We start from the raw sequence: 15,599 nt of genomic DNA on the forward strand, positions 1-15,599 counted from the left end.
GTGGTCTGGGTCCTCACCCTGAGGCTTGGGGCTCTCCTCCCAAGCACCTGGGCTGCCGTGGGGTTAGGGGAAGGGGTGTGGGGAGCAGCAGCCTCAGCACACTGCTCCAAGATTTTAACCTGTGCGTCCATTGGCAGCCATATGCCTACCGGCCAGACCCTGCACCCACCAGCTGCTCCTCTGCCCCCTTCCCATCCAGACCCACTTCCACCCTGACTCTCCACCCCCACCCTGCTCCTGCCCCCTCCCTCCCAACCCGCCCACTCCTTTCCAAAGCTCTAAGCTGGAACCCTCCGGCACTCTCTGCCCCGCCCCCGACCCCACATCCCTCTCCTGCACCTCCCCTCCCACCCAGATCACACACCCCCAGCCCACTCCTTCACCTCCCTCCTGCCCAGACCACCCAGTTCCAAGCCTATTCCTGCACCCTCCCATCCAGAACCTGCACCCCAAAGCCCCTTCCTGACAGCCCCCTCCGATACTGAACACCTCATTCCCCTTACACACCAGCCCTAGAGGGGCCCACAAAACGTACTAGCCCTGAATCCCTAGGCTCTAGGGCTGGCGTGCAAAAGGAATGAGGGGAGTGTTGTTTCTTTAGTCAGGGATCACACCAGTAAGGAAGATTTTTTTGCATCTCACCTGTGTGGCCCCCAATCGATCTATGGGTCAGTGGCCCCCAACCCAAAAAAGGTTCAAACACCCCAACTTAGAAGTGTCTGCAAAATGCATTTTTTCTAAAAGGTACATTACTTGTTCCAGTAAATGAGTCACAAATGACCTGCATAGACACAGAATTTGACTCATTAGAACATTTTCTACCAAAGTTTTACAGTCACTTAAATCTTTATCACAAAGGGGGAGAAAAGAGCGTTCTTGGCTGGACTGCAACTTTATGCAGGTTCCTCTTTCTGCTCTGCAAAACCAATTAAATGAGAATGAGTACAGCTCTGACCAGAGGCAAACCTGATCCATGGAGAGAGTATAGCAAGCCAGAAATCCTAGATTTTTAGTTCTGTTCTGATGCAGTCTCCTTTGAATGGTCTGGGCAACTCACACGAGCACCCTGCATTATTTTCCTTATCTGCAGTAATAACAGTCCTTTCCATCTGGGGATCTCATGTTGGTTTACCTAGGAGGTCAGTAGCATTATCTCTGTTTTACAGACAGGAAAACCAAGCACAGAGAGGTGAACCGAACTGACCTGCCCAATGTTCTATCTACTAAGCCACACTGGTCTGAAGAGAAGCCAGAGCAGACTGGGGGCAAATGGCTCCTGCTTCAGAACTGGTTACACACATGGTTGTAGGCACTATAGTGGCTAGTGCTATAGTGAACTAGACACTTTATTAGTCAAGCCAACTAGCCACACTCAACCAGCCAAAGAGCCATGTGGGGCTAGTGGCTGGTGTGTCGGACACCACAGATCTACAAGTACATGAGGGGCTGGGGGTGGGGGGGGGAGGTGTTGGTTAGTGTTGGCAAAGTAGTTTGAAAACACTAGTGGGGAGATTAACACCAGAAGGAAGAGAAGAGGAGGCCAGGTCACAAAAAGGCATTTAGGATGGTTTGGGCAGCATGAGAAAGCTGGCAAAACAAAGTTTACTAAATTATGGGGAGGAAAAATGCTAATGAGGGTGGATAGTTTTTTGCTGTAGGGTCAGTCTCTTCTGCAGTACTACAGCAATGAGCACATGTGCATGCACACCGTTAATCCAAGGAGGGTTTTCTAACCTCATAATGGAGCCTGCGAGCCTTGCTCATTGCCGGGAGGCTGGACTGCTTCCCGCTTATGTTTCTGAACACTTGAAACACCATGAAACACAAAAACAGGAAGTAGAGGCAAAGGCAGATTCCTGCAACTATAATAAATGCCATCTGAGCAGTAAAGTTAAGGCAAAAGCTACATGACAAAGCAGGAGAGTGAAAAAAAAATGTATTATCCAGGTAATTAGTTTACTTTTCTAGTATTCTATTGTAACAATCGTGATTCCGGTTTCTAGTGTGAATTTGGTAAAAGCTGCTGTCGGAAACTTGCATCTGAATGAGTGCGTACACTTCAGTGTTTCTTCCCCAGCTCAGACGCTCTGTTACTCCCAATCACGTAACGTGGTGTTAACGAGGGATTAAAAAAAAAAAATATTAAAAATCCTGAAGGCAAAAAGGACTAAGCTGGAATTGTCACTTCTGATCCACTAGGACAAAAGACAGGGCTTAGTGGTGAAGATGAGAAGTAAATCACCAACATGCAATCTTAGGCAACTTCTGCAAGAGGACTGGGATGCAGGGGAATTGAGACTAATCACATTACCTTATCTTAGCCTGGTAATAAAAATTAAATGCAGCTGAAAGCACTTCCAGGGCAACCAGACAAATTTAAAAAACCATTTGTATAAATGCTGTAGAACCATATTTCCAAACGTCAGCAATGAAATGAAATGCCCCAGAGCAAAAACTGTCACAGCTCATACCAGGAGAGTAAGCAGCATAGAGCAAGGGCGGGGAATCTACAGCTCTGCCTGCAGCTTCACTTGATCTGGCCTGCGAGGCTGGAGGCTTCCCCCAACCCTCACAGCAGAGCGAGCCAGCTCTGAGCACCAGCCACGAGGGAAGCACGGTGGGTAGAGTGCCAGTGCCACTCCCCATTCCATGTGTCCCTGGGGAGGGAAGGGGGGGCAGTGGAGAGAAGAGGAGCCCAGAGCCTCATGGGTCCAATCAAGGCAAAACTGCCAGTGGATTGGGCCTGCAGGCTCTGCCTGCCAGATAGAATGAAGTGGCTCTGCATGCTCCAAGGAAGCACTCCATGCAAGCATCACCTCCACCCCACCCCTGCGCTGTTCTCATTGGCCAAATCATGGCCAGCGGGAGAAGCAGGGGGCTGCGTCTGCATGGAATGCTTCCCTGCAGTGTGCAGAGCTGCATGGACCCACCTGTGTCTAACAAGCTGCGCCAAGTAGGCGCCCAGTCCCCTGCTCCTCCCACCCAGACCCTGCACCCCAAGCCCACTCCTGTACCTCTCCCCCTCCACCCCTTCATTCTCCCAACTGCTCAGCCCCTACTCCTGCACCCTCCCTCCTGACCAGATCGTGAACCCCTACCCCTAGTTTGCTCCCCAGCAGCCTCCTTCCACACACTAGACCCATCCGTTTTGGCCCCCCTCTGGAGCAGTGCTCCATGCCCCTAGAAGTCAGTCCAGTCCTGGGGGTAAACCAAGGTTCTTCCCTGCCCACCTTTCTGCCAACACGGGGTGGGTATGGACCTCCAGGGAAGTGAGGTGTACACTTCTTCTTCCCCCTGCTCATCAATTGGGAGCCATGTCAGGGAGGGTTTTGCTTTTTTGCTTCACATCTGCGTGACTGGCAACTGATTTTTCTATGGGTCAGTAGCCCTGACCCAAAACAGCTCTCCCCCTCCCCCCGGGAGCATACAATTTAGACAGGATTTGCTCTCGAATCACTAATACCCAGCCCAAACTCCAGACGCACCATTTCCTAGACTTCTTGCAGCTGAGGCACTTCTCATTTTAGAAGTAATCCTTGCAGCAAAATCTACATTCTCCACTAATTTGATAGAAGTGTCCCCCTAGAGAGACAAAGTTGTTCATTAAAAGGATATTCTGGATCTTCCACAACATTAAAAATCAGAAACTAATTTCCTAGTCCCATCTTATCAAAAAGTGAACAGGTTTTTCTTCAGGTTCAACGCATACCTGGAGAAAAGTGAAATTTTTATTTGCTAATATATTTCTCACTCCAAAAACCCCCCAAAAAATGCAACTGCACAGAAACAGATAAAAGGATACAGCCAGCTCTGTGCCAACATCTGTGGCCCAAATACTGTAGAATGGGTTTTTCAGTTGTACCCCTCTAAAAATAGGAGAGAATCCAGTGCAATTAGAATTCATGTGCAAAAAAGTCAAAGATACCAAGAAATTCACACACTTATACATCTAACTTCATACTACTCATTTTTCTAAACGACCATTTGCGAGCATGCTTGAGCATGGGTGGGGAGACATCAGTTTACATTCCAGCGGACATGTAATCTTACAGGGGGGGGGGGCGGGAGGGGGGGGAAGAATTTTACACAGTTACCTCTCACACATGTCAAAGATGAAAAGGCAGAAGGCACCAACGGCTATGGGCCCAACCTGTTTCCAGTACCCAGAGAGACGATTGCGTTCATTTTGATCCTAATAAAAATCAAGCCATGGAAAGAGATTAAAAAGATAGATATAATATTACAAAGAGGGTTGCAGGGTGGGGGAAGTGCCTGAACTGTACACCAGGAGAAACTGACAGCAAAGGATATTTCTAAACCAACAAAAGAGGTTACATACTAGTTGCTGTTTTAAGTCACCTCTGTGCATTTCCACTGGTGGGATAAGGCATTCTAGGGTTTTCAACTGCATGAACTTCTGTGGGAAGCCAAAAAGAGCTCTGTATGAGGGTAGTATCATTGTCCTATTCTATGGAAACCTTATTTTTTATACATATTATATCTATCCTATCTCCTACAGTCCCTTCATTCCTTCCCCCAAAAACCACAGGACTTGATGTCATACAGAATTCTAGGCAGAAGAAAAGGTGGGCGGGTAGCAGGAATGTACAGAGGTGACTCCTGAAGAAGAGTTTCTGCTTTGTTTGTGGGAGGTTAGCAAGCAGCATGTCCCAAAGGAGGAAAGTAGGTGAGTTCTGCTTAATGTAGGGCTGGGTCTATGCTGTACATTAGCAGGCAATAGGGAACTTTAAATGCCTACCAGCAGGGTCCACACAGATCCCAGTGTGGACTAGAACACCACACAAAGCCCAAAGACTGTGGCACTGTTCTGCCAGTGTGGTCATTGCAGCACTATGTTCTTTCCCAGGAACAGAGCACAGTGTAAGTGTGCACAACAATCCATATTGCTTTGCAAACACCTAGTATGCACCAGGAAAGCTTGACTAAGGTGAGCTACTGATGCTGCAAGTGCTCTTGGAGAGAGGGTCTTTAAAACAAGAGATGCTAGTCTTACAGCAAAGATGAATACACCTTCTCAGACAGTGTAGAAGTCTGGTTAGTATTGCGTTCTCCTCCCTGGTATTTCTTCCCACCTGTTAGTAACAACATATGAAATTCCTCAAGGAAACAAGATACTTTGTACAGTCACACCTACCATCATATGTTCTCCGCAAAAGATTATCCAAAAGGACAGAAGCATGGCATAGAAGATTCCTTGTCGAATATCTCCAAAGAGCAACATCCAAGTCCAGTCAAATCCAATAGAAAACCACTCCACTGGGATGTTTATAAATGTCATGGAGATACCAAGAGCAAAGATGACCCTGGAGAAGCAAAACATGTAGAGATGAACAGTGAGGACAACAGACTGATTCGTGGAGAAGGGATGTATGTTGCCCACTCTTTGAAAAGGTATGTTCCTGTTGGCCCACCCAAAGAGCAGCCTTGTTATCCTGCCTCCAGAGAGGCACCATTAACAAAAAGTAACAGAGTAAGCCGTGCTAGTCTATACAGTATCAAAAGAAAAAGCTGTCAAGTAGCACTTTAAAGAAAAGTGGGTCTGTCCCACGAAAGCTCACCTAATAAACTATTTTACTAGTCTTTAAAGTGCCACTTGACTGCTTTTTGTTTTGACATTAACAAAAAAGGTGACTCAGTAACTTGCAAGGAACACATCCATTTCAAACAAAGGCCAGGCTTACGCATTAAAGCCAGCTGCCATTTTCAAATGTTTGGTTGGACGGTCAAACTCTGCTGGGGCTAATCCTACACATGCAGCCACGGTCACAGGGGGCCCCAAAACACAGCAGCCTAGTGTATTTCTTCCACGTCAGGAGACAGGGAGCAGAAGGTGCAAAACTGATGCAGAGGTACGATTGGTCTACTCCACAGCCCTACAAGGCACCACCAAACATGTTTGGGAAGCAATCAGATGGCTGAGAGATTGACAGAAGGGGCTAGTCACACACATAGAAGGAAGGTATCAGCCATGGAGACTTTGTTCTGCATTAGACTGCAACAGAGGTTGAAGAGCAGCTCTACTGCCATGCTGGCTTGGCCAAGAACAGTCAGGAAAGGAGAGGGGGAGGGAGAGAAAAGAAAACAAACAAACAAACAAACAAAAAAATCAGTCTACAGGATAGGGGCTGGTAATGTAGCACCTGGCCATTCTACCAAGGCTTTGCATAAGACATGTAGTTCAGCCTAAATCTTATGTATTGTCTGGATCAGAGCAAGTTACTCCTCTACTCACTTTTCCAGCAGGACAGGAGCACGTGTCATCATTGTGATCCGTCTCCAATACCAAACCATGATAATGAAGATACTGGGTGTCAGGAAGGTTTTCATTGCAAACCACACTTTTGTAAAGCCTCCGTTTTGATGGATACCCTGAGGACGTAAGTTTAAACGTGAGAATGTGCAGCGTCTTTACTTGCAGACAAGATCAGATTTGCATTATTCTGTCATAGTCACAGGGCCTGACAGAAGTTGCAATAGTCTAAACTGCAGTCACTTAACACCAAAGAGTGTTGCCTGTGAAATGCAGAGCTGAATGGTCTGCCAGAATGGAAACTGCGAACAGCTATCTACTGAGTGCTCTGACCACTCAGTCCAACTGGAATGCTTAAGATTCCTGGTAACTAATGTCAATGCTGCAATATTTCAACTCCCAAATACCCAGAAGTTGAAAGGAGAGAGATTCTTATAAATACAGGATGTTTAATAAGTATATCTTTGCGTAAAATAAAAAAAAAAATCACCATTCATTTAAATAAAATTAAAGCATGAAAAATAGTCATCTGAATAGTAAATGAGGAGGAATGAGGATACTCATGATGGTAACCTGGCTAATTACTACACAAGATTATAGGCAAGTTGATTATTGTTCCAGAAATTAATTAGATTGAGAGCCAACATAAGAGGAAAGACTGGGGATGATGGGGGAGAACCATTTATGCTCTCTATGTTACTCAGGCTTAACAAAATTGCCTGTTTCTGAAGTCAATCAAGGAAGTGATTATCAGCAGAGTAGAATTCCATGAGGGAAAGTTAGCATGGAGTATGGAGAAGGTGGGAAATGAATTACAGAAGAATCAAAGAAGAGATCGATCCAGTAGGAAAAAAGAGGCTGCACTACTGAAAGTGGGACTTATACAAGTCGCTATACCTCTTACTAGGGAAGAAAGCAGGGGTAGTCAATAAGCAGATAATGGGCCAAAGCCAGAGCACCTGATACTCCTGAAAGGTCTCTGAAATCTTTTCATGTACTGATTAGCATAATTATGGTCTGGATCTGGACACTACCTTGACCAAGAAACAAAAACACTAATCCTGAACTCAACCAATTGTGGGTTTGTGCAGAACAGAGAAACAGAAAGGAGATTCTGCTTTGGTAAACTGACAGCAAATCATGACCCTAATTAAAGGTTGGATTCTTCAAAAATCACTTTCCAGCACTGACACAGGAGTGAGTTCATTAAACACAATCCCACTCTAGAGATGAAGTACATTGAAGTAAAGATAGAAATAAAACATGCACACTTACTACCAGGCGAACATCCTTTATTTCCCCAATTCCCACATTAATTTGTTTCCTTTCATTCACAGGGAGTCGAATGTTGATGAGGTAGAATTTGTGTGCCACAGTTCCAATTTCCATGAAAGGAAGCACATCACAGTCGTAGTGTCGGCCTTCATGCTCTGTGGTCTAGTGGAACCATGGAGAGAGGGAAAATGCAAAGGGGTCAGCTTTGTTCACTTTTATTTGGGCTTCAGGAAAAAAAAAACACAAAAAAACTAACAATAGCTCTACGGCAATAACCAGTCCTTCAAGGGAAACTAACACAGATTTCTTGTTTTATCACACCACAATGTTCTCCCTTTTAGAAAAGCAGTAAGTACTAATAACAAAACCACACACAACCCACTCCTCAGGAAACAGTCTGCAAACCCACATGGAGAAGCAGTTCACTATATGTCAACTAGTTTTCTCTGATAATATAAAGCAAGGAGGACATTTCTGAGCCCGTTTTTCCCTGAACAATGACAATCTGAATACCATAGCTATTACCCGTTTTAATCCATTGGCGAATAGACATTCATGGTTATCATGATGCTATGGACTACTCAGAGCTTCTGGTAGTATCAAGGGTAAGTTACAAAATGCCCCGGGTCTGGCCTTTCCTAAACAGTTACAGATTCTTGGTTTGCAGACCAGGGCCTGACCCATGGTAGAGTAGCATGTTCACTTTAAAAGTTATATTATTGCATTAAAAAGTTTTAGAATGCAAAACACACATTTGTTATGCTCAATTTTCACACAGAATGAATGACTTACAAAATGCATGCAGATAGAGAACATAGTAATTAAGAAATTTTATTTAGATCCCTAAATCTAAAGCGTGTAATTGATACTGATTGCAATAAGTAGTTATTAGCATCTAATATCAGATAATAAGCAGGGACAATGGATCTGTATTTAATGAAGTAGCATTGTGAAACTGCTAGCAAAACCATATGAGTAGATCAACTGTTGCTCAGAGTAAATGGATTTAAAAAAAAGGATGCTTTCCACTGAGTCACTTAAATCACCATTAAAATTGTTCACTTTAATAATCTTCTCCATTTTTACTTCAGAAAATTAACTGAGGAAAGGCACATTTTCACTGGTTGGACAATAAAAACATGTTTGTTTACAATTAGAGAGAGTAGTACCAATCTAGAAGGATACCCTATGGCTACATTTAAACTAGGAGGTTTTTCTGACAAAACCAGACTTTGGTCAAAAAAACTGGAGTGTTTACACACAAAATGCACTTCATCAACCAGCTGTCAACAAAACCCAGCACATTAACGAGCAGCATTGTGCCTCCCCACCCCACGGTGAGGAATAATGCCTTTGTCAACTATTTCCTGTTGACAAAAAGCAGCATAGATGCTCTGTGGGCCCTTTTGTCAACAGACAGGGCTTCTGGTTCACCAGGCAGCCCTGTTTGCAAAGTTGGCCATTCTGTGGAGAAAGGACTGGGTTGTCTGGCTGCTTTCTGTCAGCACTGCGGCGGGTTGCAGCCGTGGGGGAAAAAAAAGGGTTAGGCTCATATTAGCGGGGGAAGTCACTCGTCCAGTGAGCAAAAAGGTAGGTATACGTATCCCTTGTTAAATGAGTACTTACACGTACTCAGTTGAACAGGGGATGAGCTCACACTTAAGTGAAAACAACTGGAGCCTAACTTCCCATTTGCCCAAGAGCTGTTCTACATGAAGAAGTTAGGTCAATTGGGACATATTGCTTAGGGGTGTGAAAAATTCACACTTAACACATAGTTAAGGTGACCTAAGCCCCAATATAGATAGCACCTGAGACGGAAGAATTTTTTGATAATCTAGTTATTACCTCTCAGAGAGGCAAATTTACTGCTGTTTTTGCATTGGACCAGTGTCTGTGTCTAGTGCAGATAGTCTCTTAAAAATGAGACAAAAAGAGTACACCTCTAAAGTTCTCTAGGCCATGCTTCAAAAAGAAGCACAAAACCCTAAAAGATCTGATTGACCATTTGAATGGTTCACCTCCAGCTGTGAAACAAATTATGTCTGGCATGACAGATGGGTAATTAGAAGCTGCTATTTAGCATCTACCCTGGTACTTTGGGTTGAGAATATTGGCAAGAAAATGAGGTGAAATGAATATTTGATCCATTCACTTCTTTGCAGGCTACAAGAGGGGTGGACACCTTTTTCAGGTCAGGGGTCACTGACCCATAAACAAATCAGTTAGAGGACACACAAATGAGAAAAGAAAAAACCCTCTGGCGTAGTTCCTGACTGTATGGGGGCCAGGGTTTTGGGATCTGAGTGGGAAGGAGGGTGCAGGAGCAGACTGGGGGTTGGGGGCCTGGGCAAGGGGGGGAGACATAAAAAAAGAGAGTGAGCTATGAGTGGCAGATCTGGGCAGGAGGAGGTTTGGGATGTGGGTGTAGGTGTGTGAGGTAGGGTGAAAGTGGGGAAGCGGGTGAGGCATATGGGAGGGAAGTCAGAGTAGAAGGGGCTTCTGGGGGAGTGGGTTCTGGGTGTGACATGGCAGAAGTAGGGTGCAGGCAGGGAATCAGGGCAGGTGCAGGAAGAAGGTAGGAGTTGGGGGATCTGGATGGGAAGGGGGCGCAGGATAACATGGTTTGGACAGAAATGATGAGCAGGGATGTTTTGTCTGAAGCACGAGAAGAAACACTGTCTTAATCTAGAAATGTTGGGTTGGCTCCTTAGCCCTTTGTCTGGTTGAGAGAGAAAAATCCTGCCACACACACTGACCTGGTCCACCGTCACAGACATAAGTATACAGATTAAAGCACACATAGGACACCTCATGGCATACGTATAAACATGCCTCTAGTGGAGCATAATCAGGATTCATCACTGAATTTAATCTCTGGGATCATGAGCTTCCCTGGCTTGGGCCAGGCACTGAGGGGGAGTGCAACATGAACTGATCCATGCCTCCTGTCCCATGCTTTGCTGGCAATACACTTGTCAGGGCACCTACTCAACAGCGTCTCCAGTCTTCATGGGCAATTCAGCCGAAGTCTGCTGTGGGGGAACTATCTAGCTAGAAATGGTGCAGCATACAGAGAGAACACCTACAGCCAAGAAGAAACACCACAGCTCCGAACAGTCCCCATGGACCTCCTGCCATCATGTACCTTGGGGGAGAATTAGTTTGGATCCTCCTGCTCTATTCACTGAGCCTGAGGCAAGGCAATTGTTTATAGCAGTATCTTGTAATTTCAACATTTTCCTTCATTCCTAGAGTTGTACTTAAGTCTCTGGTGGAAAAGCTACCTCAAAACAGGAGGCTATATAATGTCAAGTTCCCTCTATCATCTTCGCTACATTTACAGCATTGACTGTGACAAAGCTCCACACTTGAACATTTGCATCGTTTGTGACAGCTTTAGTGAGAAGCTAGCTGGGACCTGGCCTCTGACACCAGGTGACACTGTCACATTTCTTCTCACCAGAATCATTCGCTGAGACAGATGAAAGGATATATAATGGACACAGCTAGGCACTGAGACCAGCTAATCCCAACACTTGCAGCAATTTTTGTTGGTTGCTTGCACTCAGTAGCAAAAAACAAAAACACAAAGTCAAGCCCTTCATACAGTATATGGCCTATTTGCGCAATATTTAGAAAGCCAGACCTCACAAGTTAGACGCAGAGGGAAAAATATCCTTCATACAGAAAAGCAGCTCTCAGCTCAAAGTTCTAGATATTCCATCATGGATTCAGCATCTCTCTTTGATCTCCTTAAAATTGTTGTTAAAGCTCCCGTTTGCCAACAAACATAATCAGACAACCTACTCCACCTCCACCAACCAACAAATAGACAGTCAGCTGGTATGCTGGCCCCAATGCTCATCATGCTGATTAATATCATCTCATTACTTCCTGGGGCTCCCTGTAATTTTCTTCTGTCTTACCTGGTTTTGAACTCTGAGGAAGGGTTGTTTGTTGTTTTTTTTTTTTTGGGGGGGGGGGGGAGGAGGGGTCAGGGTTGGTCCCCATTAGGGCTCTCAGGCACCAACACAACCTCCACCACAACCACCACCTCATATATGTGATTTGCTGCAGGAAATGCCATTTCAGACTTCTCGCCATAAGCACAAGAACTGGAGTCACTTATTTCTCCCCAAATACTACAACTACCAAGCAAAAAAAGTTTCCTGTTGCTATTTTCATCTTCCCCTGCTACATTTACTCAACCATGTCATCACTCAAGAAATGCAGCAAGTCAAATTATTAGCCCAATGGTGGTGCATGTCCCTCAGCTCTTGAGCACCTTACTGTAGTAAGGATTTTTATTTAAGAAAACTATTTATGATGCTTTTTCCTTCCAGATGTAGTATTTTTTAAACATTATTTTTCAAAAAAGAAAAAAAAAAAAAACAAACAGTCAGCCTGTAATGCTATTAAAAAGCATTTAGATTGCTAAGACAATTTTGGAACCTGAATTAATTGTGGTGGGGTGGGGAGAACATGTGGTCGCTCTTGCTTGGAGTTTTTAAAATGAGGTTTCATTACCAGCATTCCCCTCCACAACTCACTTACTGTACTACACAAAATCTAGTAATACTGAAAGCTGCAACAGGACACAATCCTAACAAAAAGCTCATAGAAATCAGCAATACTTACTTTTGGAGATGAAAAAGAACATTTTAGCTTTCGGGTTTCTATTGCATGTGCCATTTCTTTCCATTCACTGAACATATCATCACGATAGGCCAAAGACACATCAAGCGTAATTTCTGCATTCTCTTCTGCAAGAGCCACCAAACTTATTAGGAAAGGAACAGTATTTAAACAAAAAAAGTGAAAGTAAATATTTCGGAACATAAGGATAAGCACCAATCTACTTATGGTGATTGAAATTCCTGCGCCTCAACTCAATCTCATTTACCTTATACAGGATGTTGGTCTCTTCTGCAGGAGAAATCGTAAGTCCCAGGTAACAGATGTTTATTGTCATAAGTGTTAGTCTTTTCTATTATCGCTAACTTGTAGCTTTGTGCAACAGAGCACTGGTCCTTAGGCACATGTGCGTTATCCAACACCCTATCAGGCTCTGCTGTCTCACGACCCCAGTCATTCATTCCATTGCGACTGCAACTGAATTTGTATTTAACTATAGTTACGTGCAAAGGTAGAAGTCTCTTGCAGAAACTGGCCCTCCCCCACCTAGTGTACATACAGTAGCTTATTTTAAATACAGCAAGATAGAAATTAAAAAAAAAACCACCCACACAACACTTTAAATGATCATTTTCTTCTACTTTTCCACCAAATCTAATTACCTGAGTGCCCATTTCCATCATCCCTACCGTCTCTCAGAAGATCATCTTTCTTCACTGCTGGCTTTGAAACAGCTGCAGAAAATGGCGGACAAGCTGGAGCAGCAGTTGTTCAAAAGTACAGATTGCCATAAACAGCATTTGCTTTACATTTCCCATGAGATGGAAGGTGGCATGGTTACAAACAGACTAGCTCAGGAGTCTCTCCATCTGGTTAAGTTGCCACATGCGTTCCATCTAGTCTGCTCCACTCAAAGTGTTTAGAAAGGCTATTTACATATAAGCCGTGAATAGTGATATTATGATATCCCTTTTGCACAAACAAAACCCCCCAATCACATCCCACATATACAGTTCACATGGGTGCAGACTGGCAGGGAACGATACACCCAACATATTCTTTTGAATCTCAGGCCCCTACCATGGATGCTGTGCTTTTTTCAGAAACTGGCCTTTACAGTTTACAAGGGAGGATATTTCAAATCTACAATAATATAAGAACAAATTTGTGAAGCTCTGTTTGACCTACGCATTTGTCATCTTTTTCAGAGTTATGTTTTTGTGGGGATTATGTAATGGCACACATACAGAATGCTGGGAAGGGGTGTGGATGGGTTTGTGGTTTAGACTTGCTATTTATAGCACATTTGGAGGTGGCTCTCAAGCTTTAATGTGGACGGCAACATTGTTTTCTGAGCTGTTTTTGTCACATGTGTGACCTGTGCCTTCCAGATTCATCATGAGGTATGATGCACCACAGCCATCTTCACATTAGTTAGGATTACTTGAAATATGAATATATGAGCTCTGATCTACTGTTTTAGCAGACCAAACAGACAAAACAGGACAGGTCAAACTTGCCCTAAAAGCCCACACCCCCTTTTACAAACTAAAGAACCAGAAATATTTAGGACTTTAATTTCAGTGGGAACAGTTATTTTAAACACACTTCATTTGACAGTCATCTAAAATTTTGCTGAACTATCACCAGGGGTGAAAGCCAGAATGCAAAAAAAGTAACTAGCATATTTGTCCACACCAGAATAAATGCAATAAATAAATAAATATATTTGATTGTTCAAGTTTTCTGAGTTTTATTAAGTTACATTATAGGATTACCCTATCCACCTGAGATGCAACCTGGACAAAGTATCCCTTCAAATTAAGAAGGATGAAAAGGTTCTTCAATACCAATACAGTATAAAGAGACTTAAGCCTCCAATCTGACTGCACTAATGACTTCTTTACACCAAAACCAACTCTTCCACTTCTAAGAGAAAAAATAATGAGTTTTGCAAAATAATTTGACTATGGCTGTGTCTACACCAGCTCCCAACTGCTAAGGGAGCATGGTAAGTAGGGTGTTGGGAGATTACTAATGAAGTGCTGCGGTGCTTACGCAAACACTTCATTAAGCTAATTCTCCCCCACAGCAACTTCATAAAAAGAGACAAACTTCGAAGTGCCGGCTTGCGTGTATCCCTTTTGAGGAGTAAAGGGACTTCAAAGTGGCCCAGGCCCTTCGTGCAGCTGCACACAACCCAGCACTTCGAAGCTGCCACTGAGGAGAATTAGCTGAAGGAGCTGCTGCATATGCACCGCAGCACTACATTAGTAATCGCCTGACACCCTGCTTACCATACTCCCTTTGAAGCTGGGAGCTAGTGTAGATACAGCCTATGAAGGATGCGTAACTCCCACTTGTACCGGGTATCCCAACTCCCTTAGACAATTAACTGTTCTTTTGGTTCAGTTGGATAAGCATTACAAATGTTCTTACAGATTTAAAAAACAACCGCATACTGTAGCATGACGTAGAAATAGGAGCAAAAAGTGAACACCCCATTATGTTTGGCTACACAACCAGGGAGCAGTTTTACAAATGCATATCAACTACAGGTCTGAAGAGTCACAGGACAGTTCATTCCCCCCACTGATCTAGGAGACTCCTCATCAACATATTACTCGCTTCTTGTAGCGCCCGATACGCAATGTGTGCTTTTCAAATAAAAGCACGAAAGATTATTTGTCCTGCAGAGCTTACCCTTTAAGTTAGATAAGTGAACTGAAAAAGGGCAGAGAAGGAATGCAATATACAAAATTACGCTTCTTGGGCTGGCTAGCATAAGATAGTCGTCTATGAGGAATTTAGCATGGCAGAAAATTGGGTCTTGAAGAGGGATTCAAATATAGTGGAGTAAGGATCTTACAGATGAAGTCACAAGAAACATCTTGTGATCTGATGAAGCAAGTCTGTGCTCACGAAAGCTCATGCTCAAAACTTTTCTGTTAGTCTATAAGGTGCCACAGGACCTTTCATTGCTGAAGAAACATTAAGATTCCTAAACAAGTGTCTCACCCAATGGGCCTCCTCATTTTCTATGAAGGGCTTATCTTCTGTTGGTCTTTATCTTCTGAACTCCTGGCTTTTGGGTACCCCACTCCAAATGCACAAGGAGTGTTCTACAGGCTCAGCTTCAGGATGGGAACACAGCCCATTCAAGATAGCTCCAGATACTTTTGGGGATGAAAGCAAGGATACCATTACCAAAATATAATCCAAACCAGGATAACCAGTAACACCTTCAAGGCTTTGGAGATTCAGCCATATTTCCTTCCTACAAAAGGGAATTTAAGACTCATATATGGGCAGAGAAAGGTAGAAAGCAGTGCAAAGAGGGTAATGTCTTCTCCATCTGTACTATAGGCATGAGGAGACATGATATACAATCAGGTGCTGTTGAGTATCCATAAAT

The 15,599-nt window shown here is 43.9% G+C and overlaps 1 protein-coding gene across 2 annotated transcripts in view; it reads right to left on the minus strand.

The window, feature by feature from the left end:
- Positions 1–15,599, minus strand: part of WLS (Wnt ligand secretion mediator) — a 52,561-nt gene that overhangs the window by 6,069 nt on the left and 30,893 nt on the right. The window contains exons 3-10 of one of the 2 annotated variants that reach the window (XM_075003094.1): positions 12,188–12,312; positions 7,547–7,708; positions 6,254–6,390; positions 5,156–5,324; positions 4,340–4,417; positions 4,095–4,192; positions 3,803–3,866; positions 1,735–1,878 (exon numbers count right to left, since the gene is read on the minus strand). In XM_075003094.1, coding sequence (XP_074859195.1) covers positions 1,735–1,878; positions 3,803–3,866; positions 4,095–4,192; positions 4,340–4,417; positions 5,156–5,324; positions 6,254–6,390; positions 7,547–7,708; positions 12,188–12,312 — 977 coding nt within the window. The remainder of the gene's footprint in view (positions 1–1,734; positions 1,879–3,802; positions 3,867–4,094; positions 4,193–4,339; positions 4,418–5,155; positions 5,325–6,253; positions 6,391–7,546; positions 7,709–12,187; positions 12,313–15,599) is intronic. The other variant, XM_075003095.1, reaches the window with a different exon arrangement.

Source organism: Carettochelys insculpta, chromosome 9 (assembly GCF_033958435.1).
Source record: "Carettochelys insculpta isolate YL-2023 chromosome 9, ASM3395843v1, whole genome shotgun sequence".
Taxonomy (NCBI): domain Eukaryota; kingdom Metazoa; phylum Chordata; order Testudines; family Carettochelyidae; genus Carettochelys; species Carettochelys insculpta.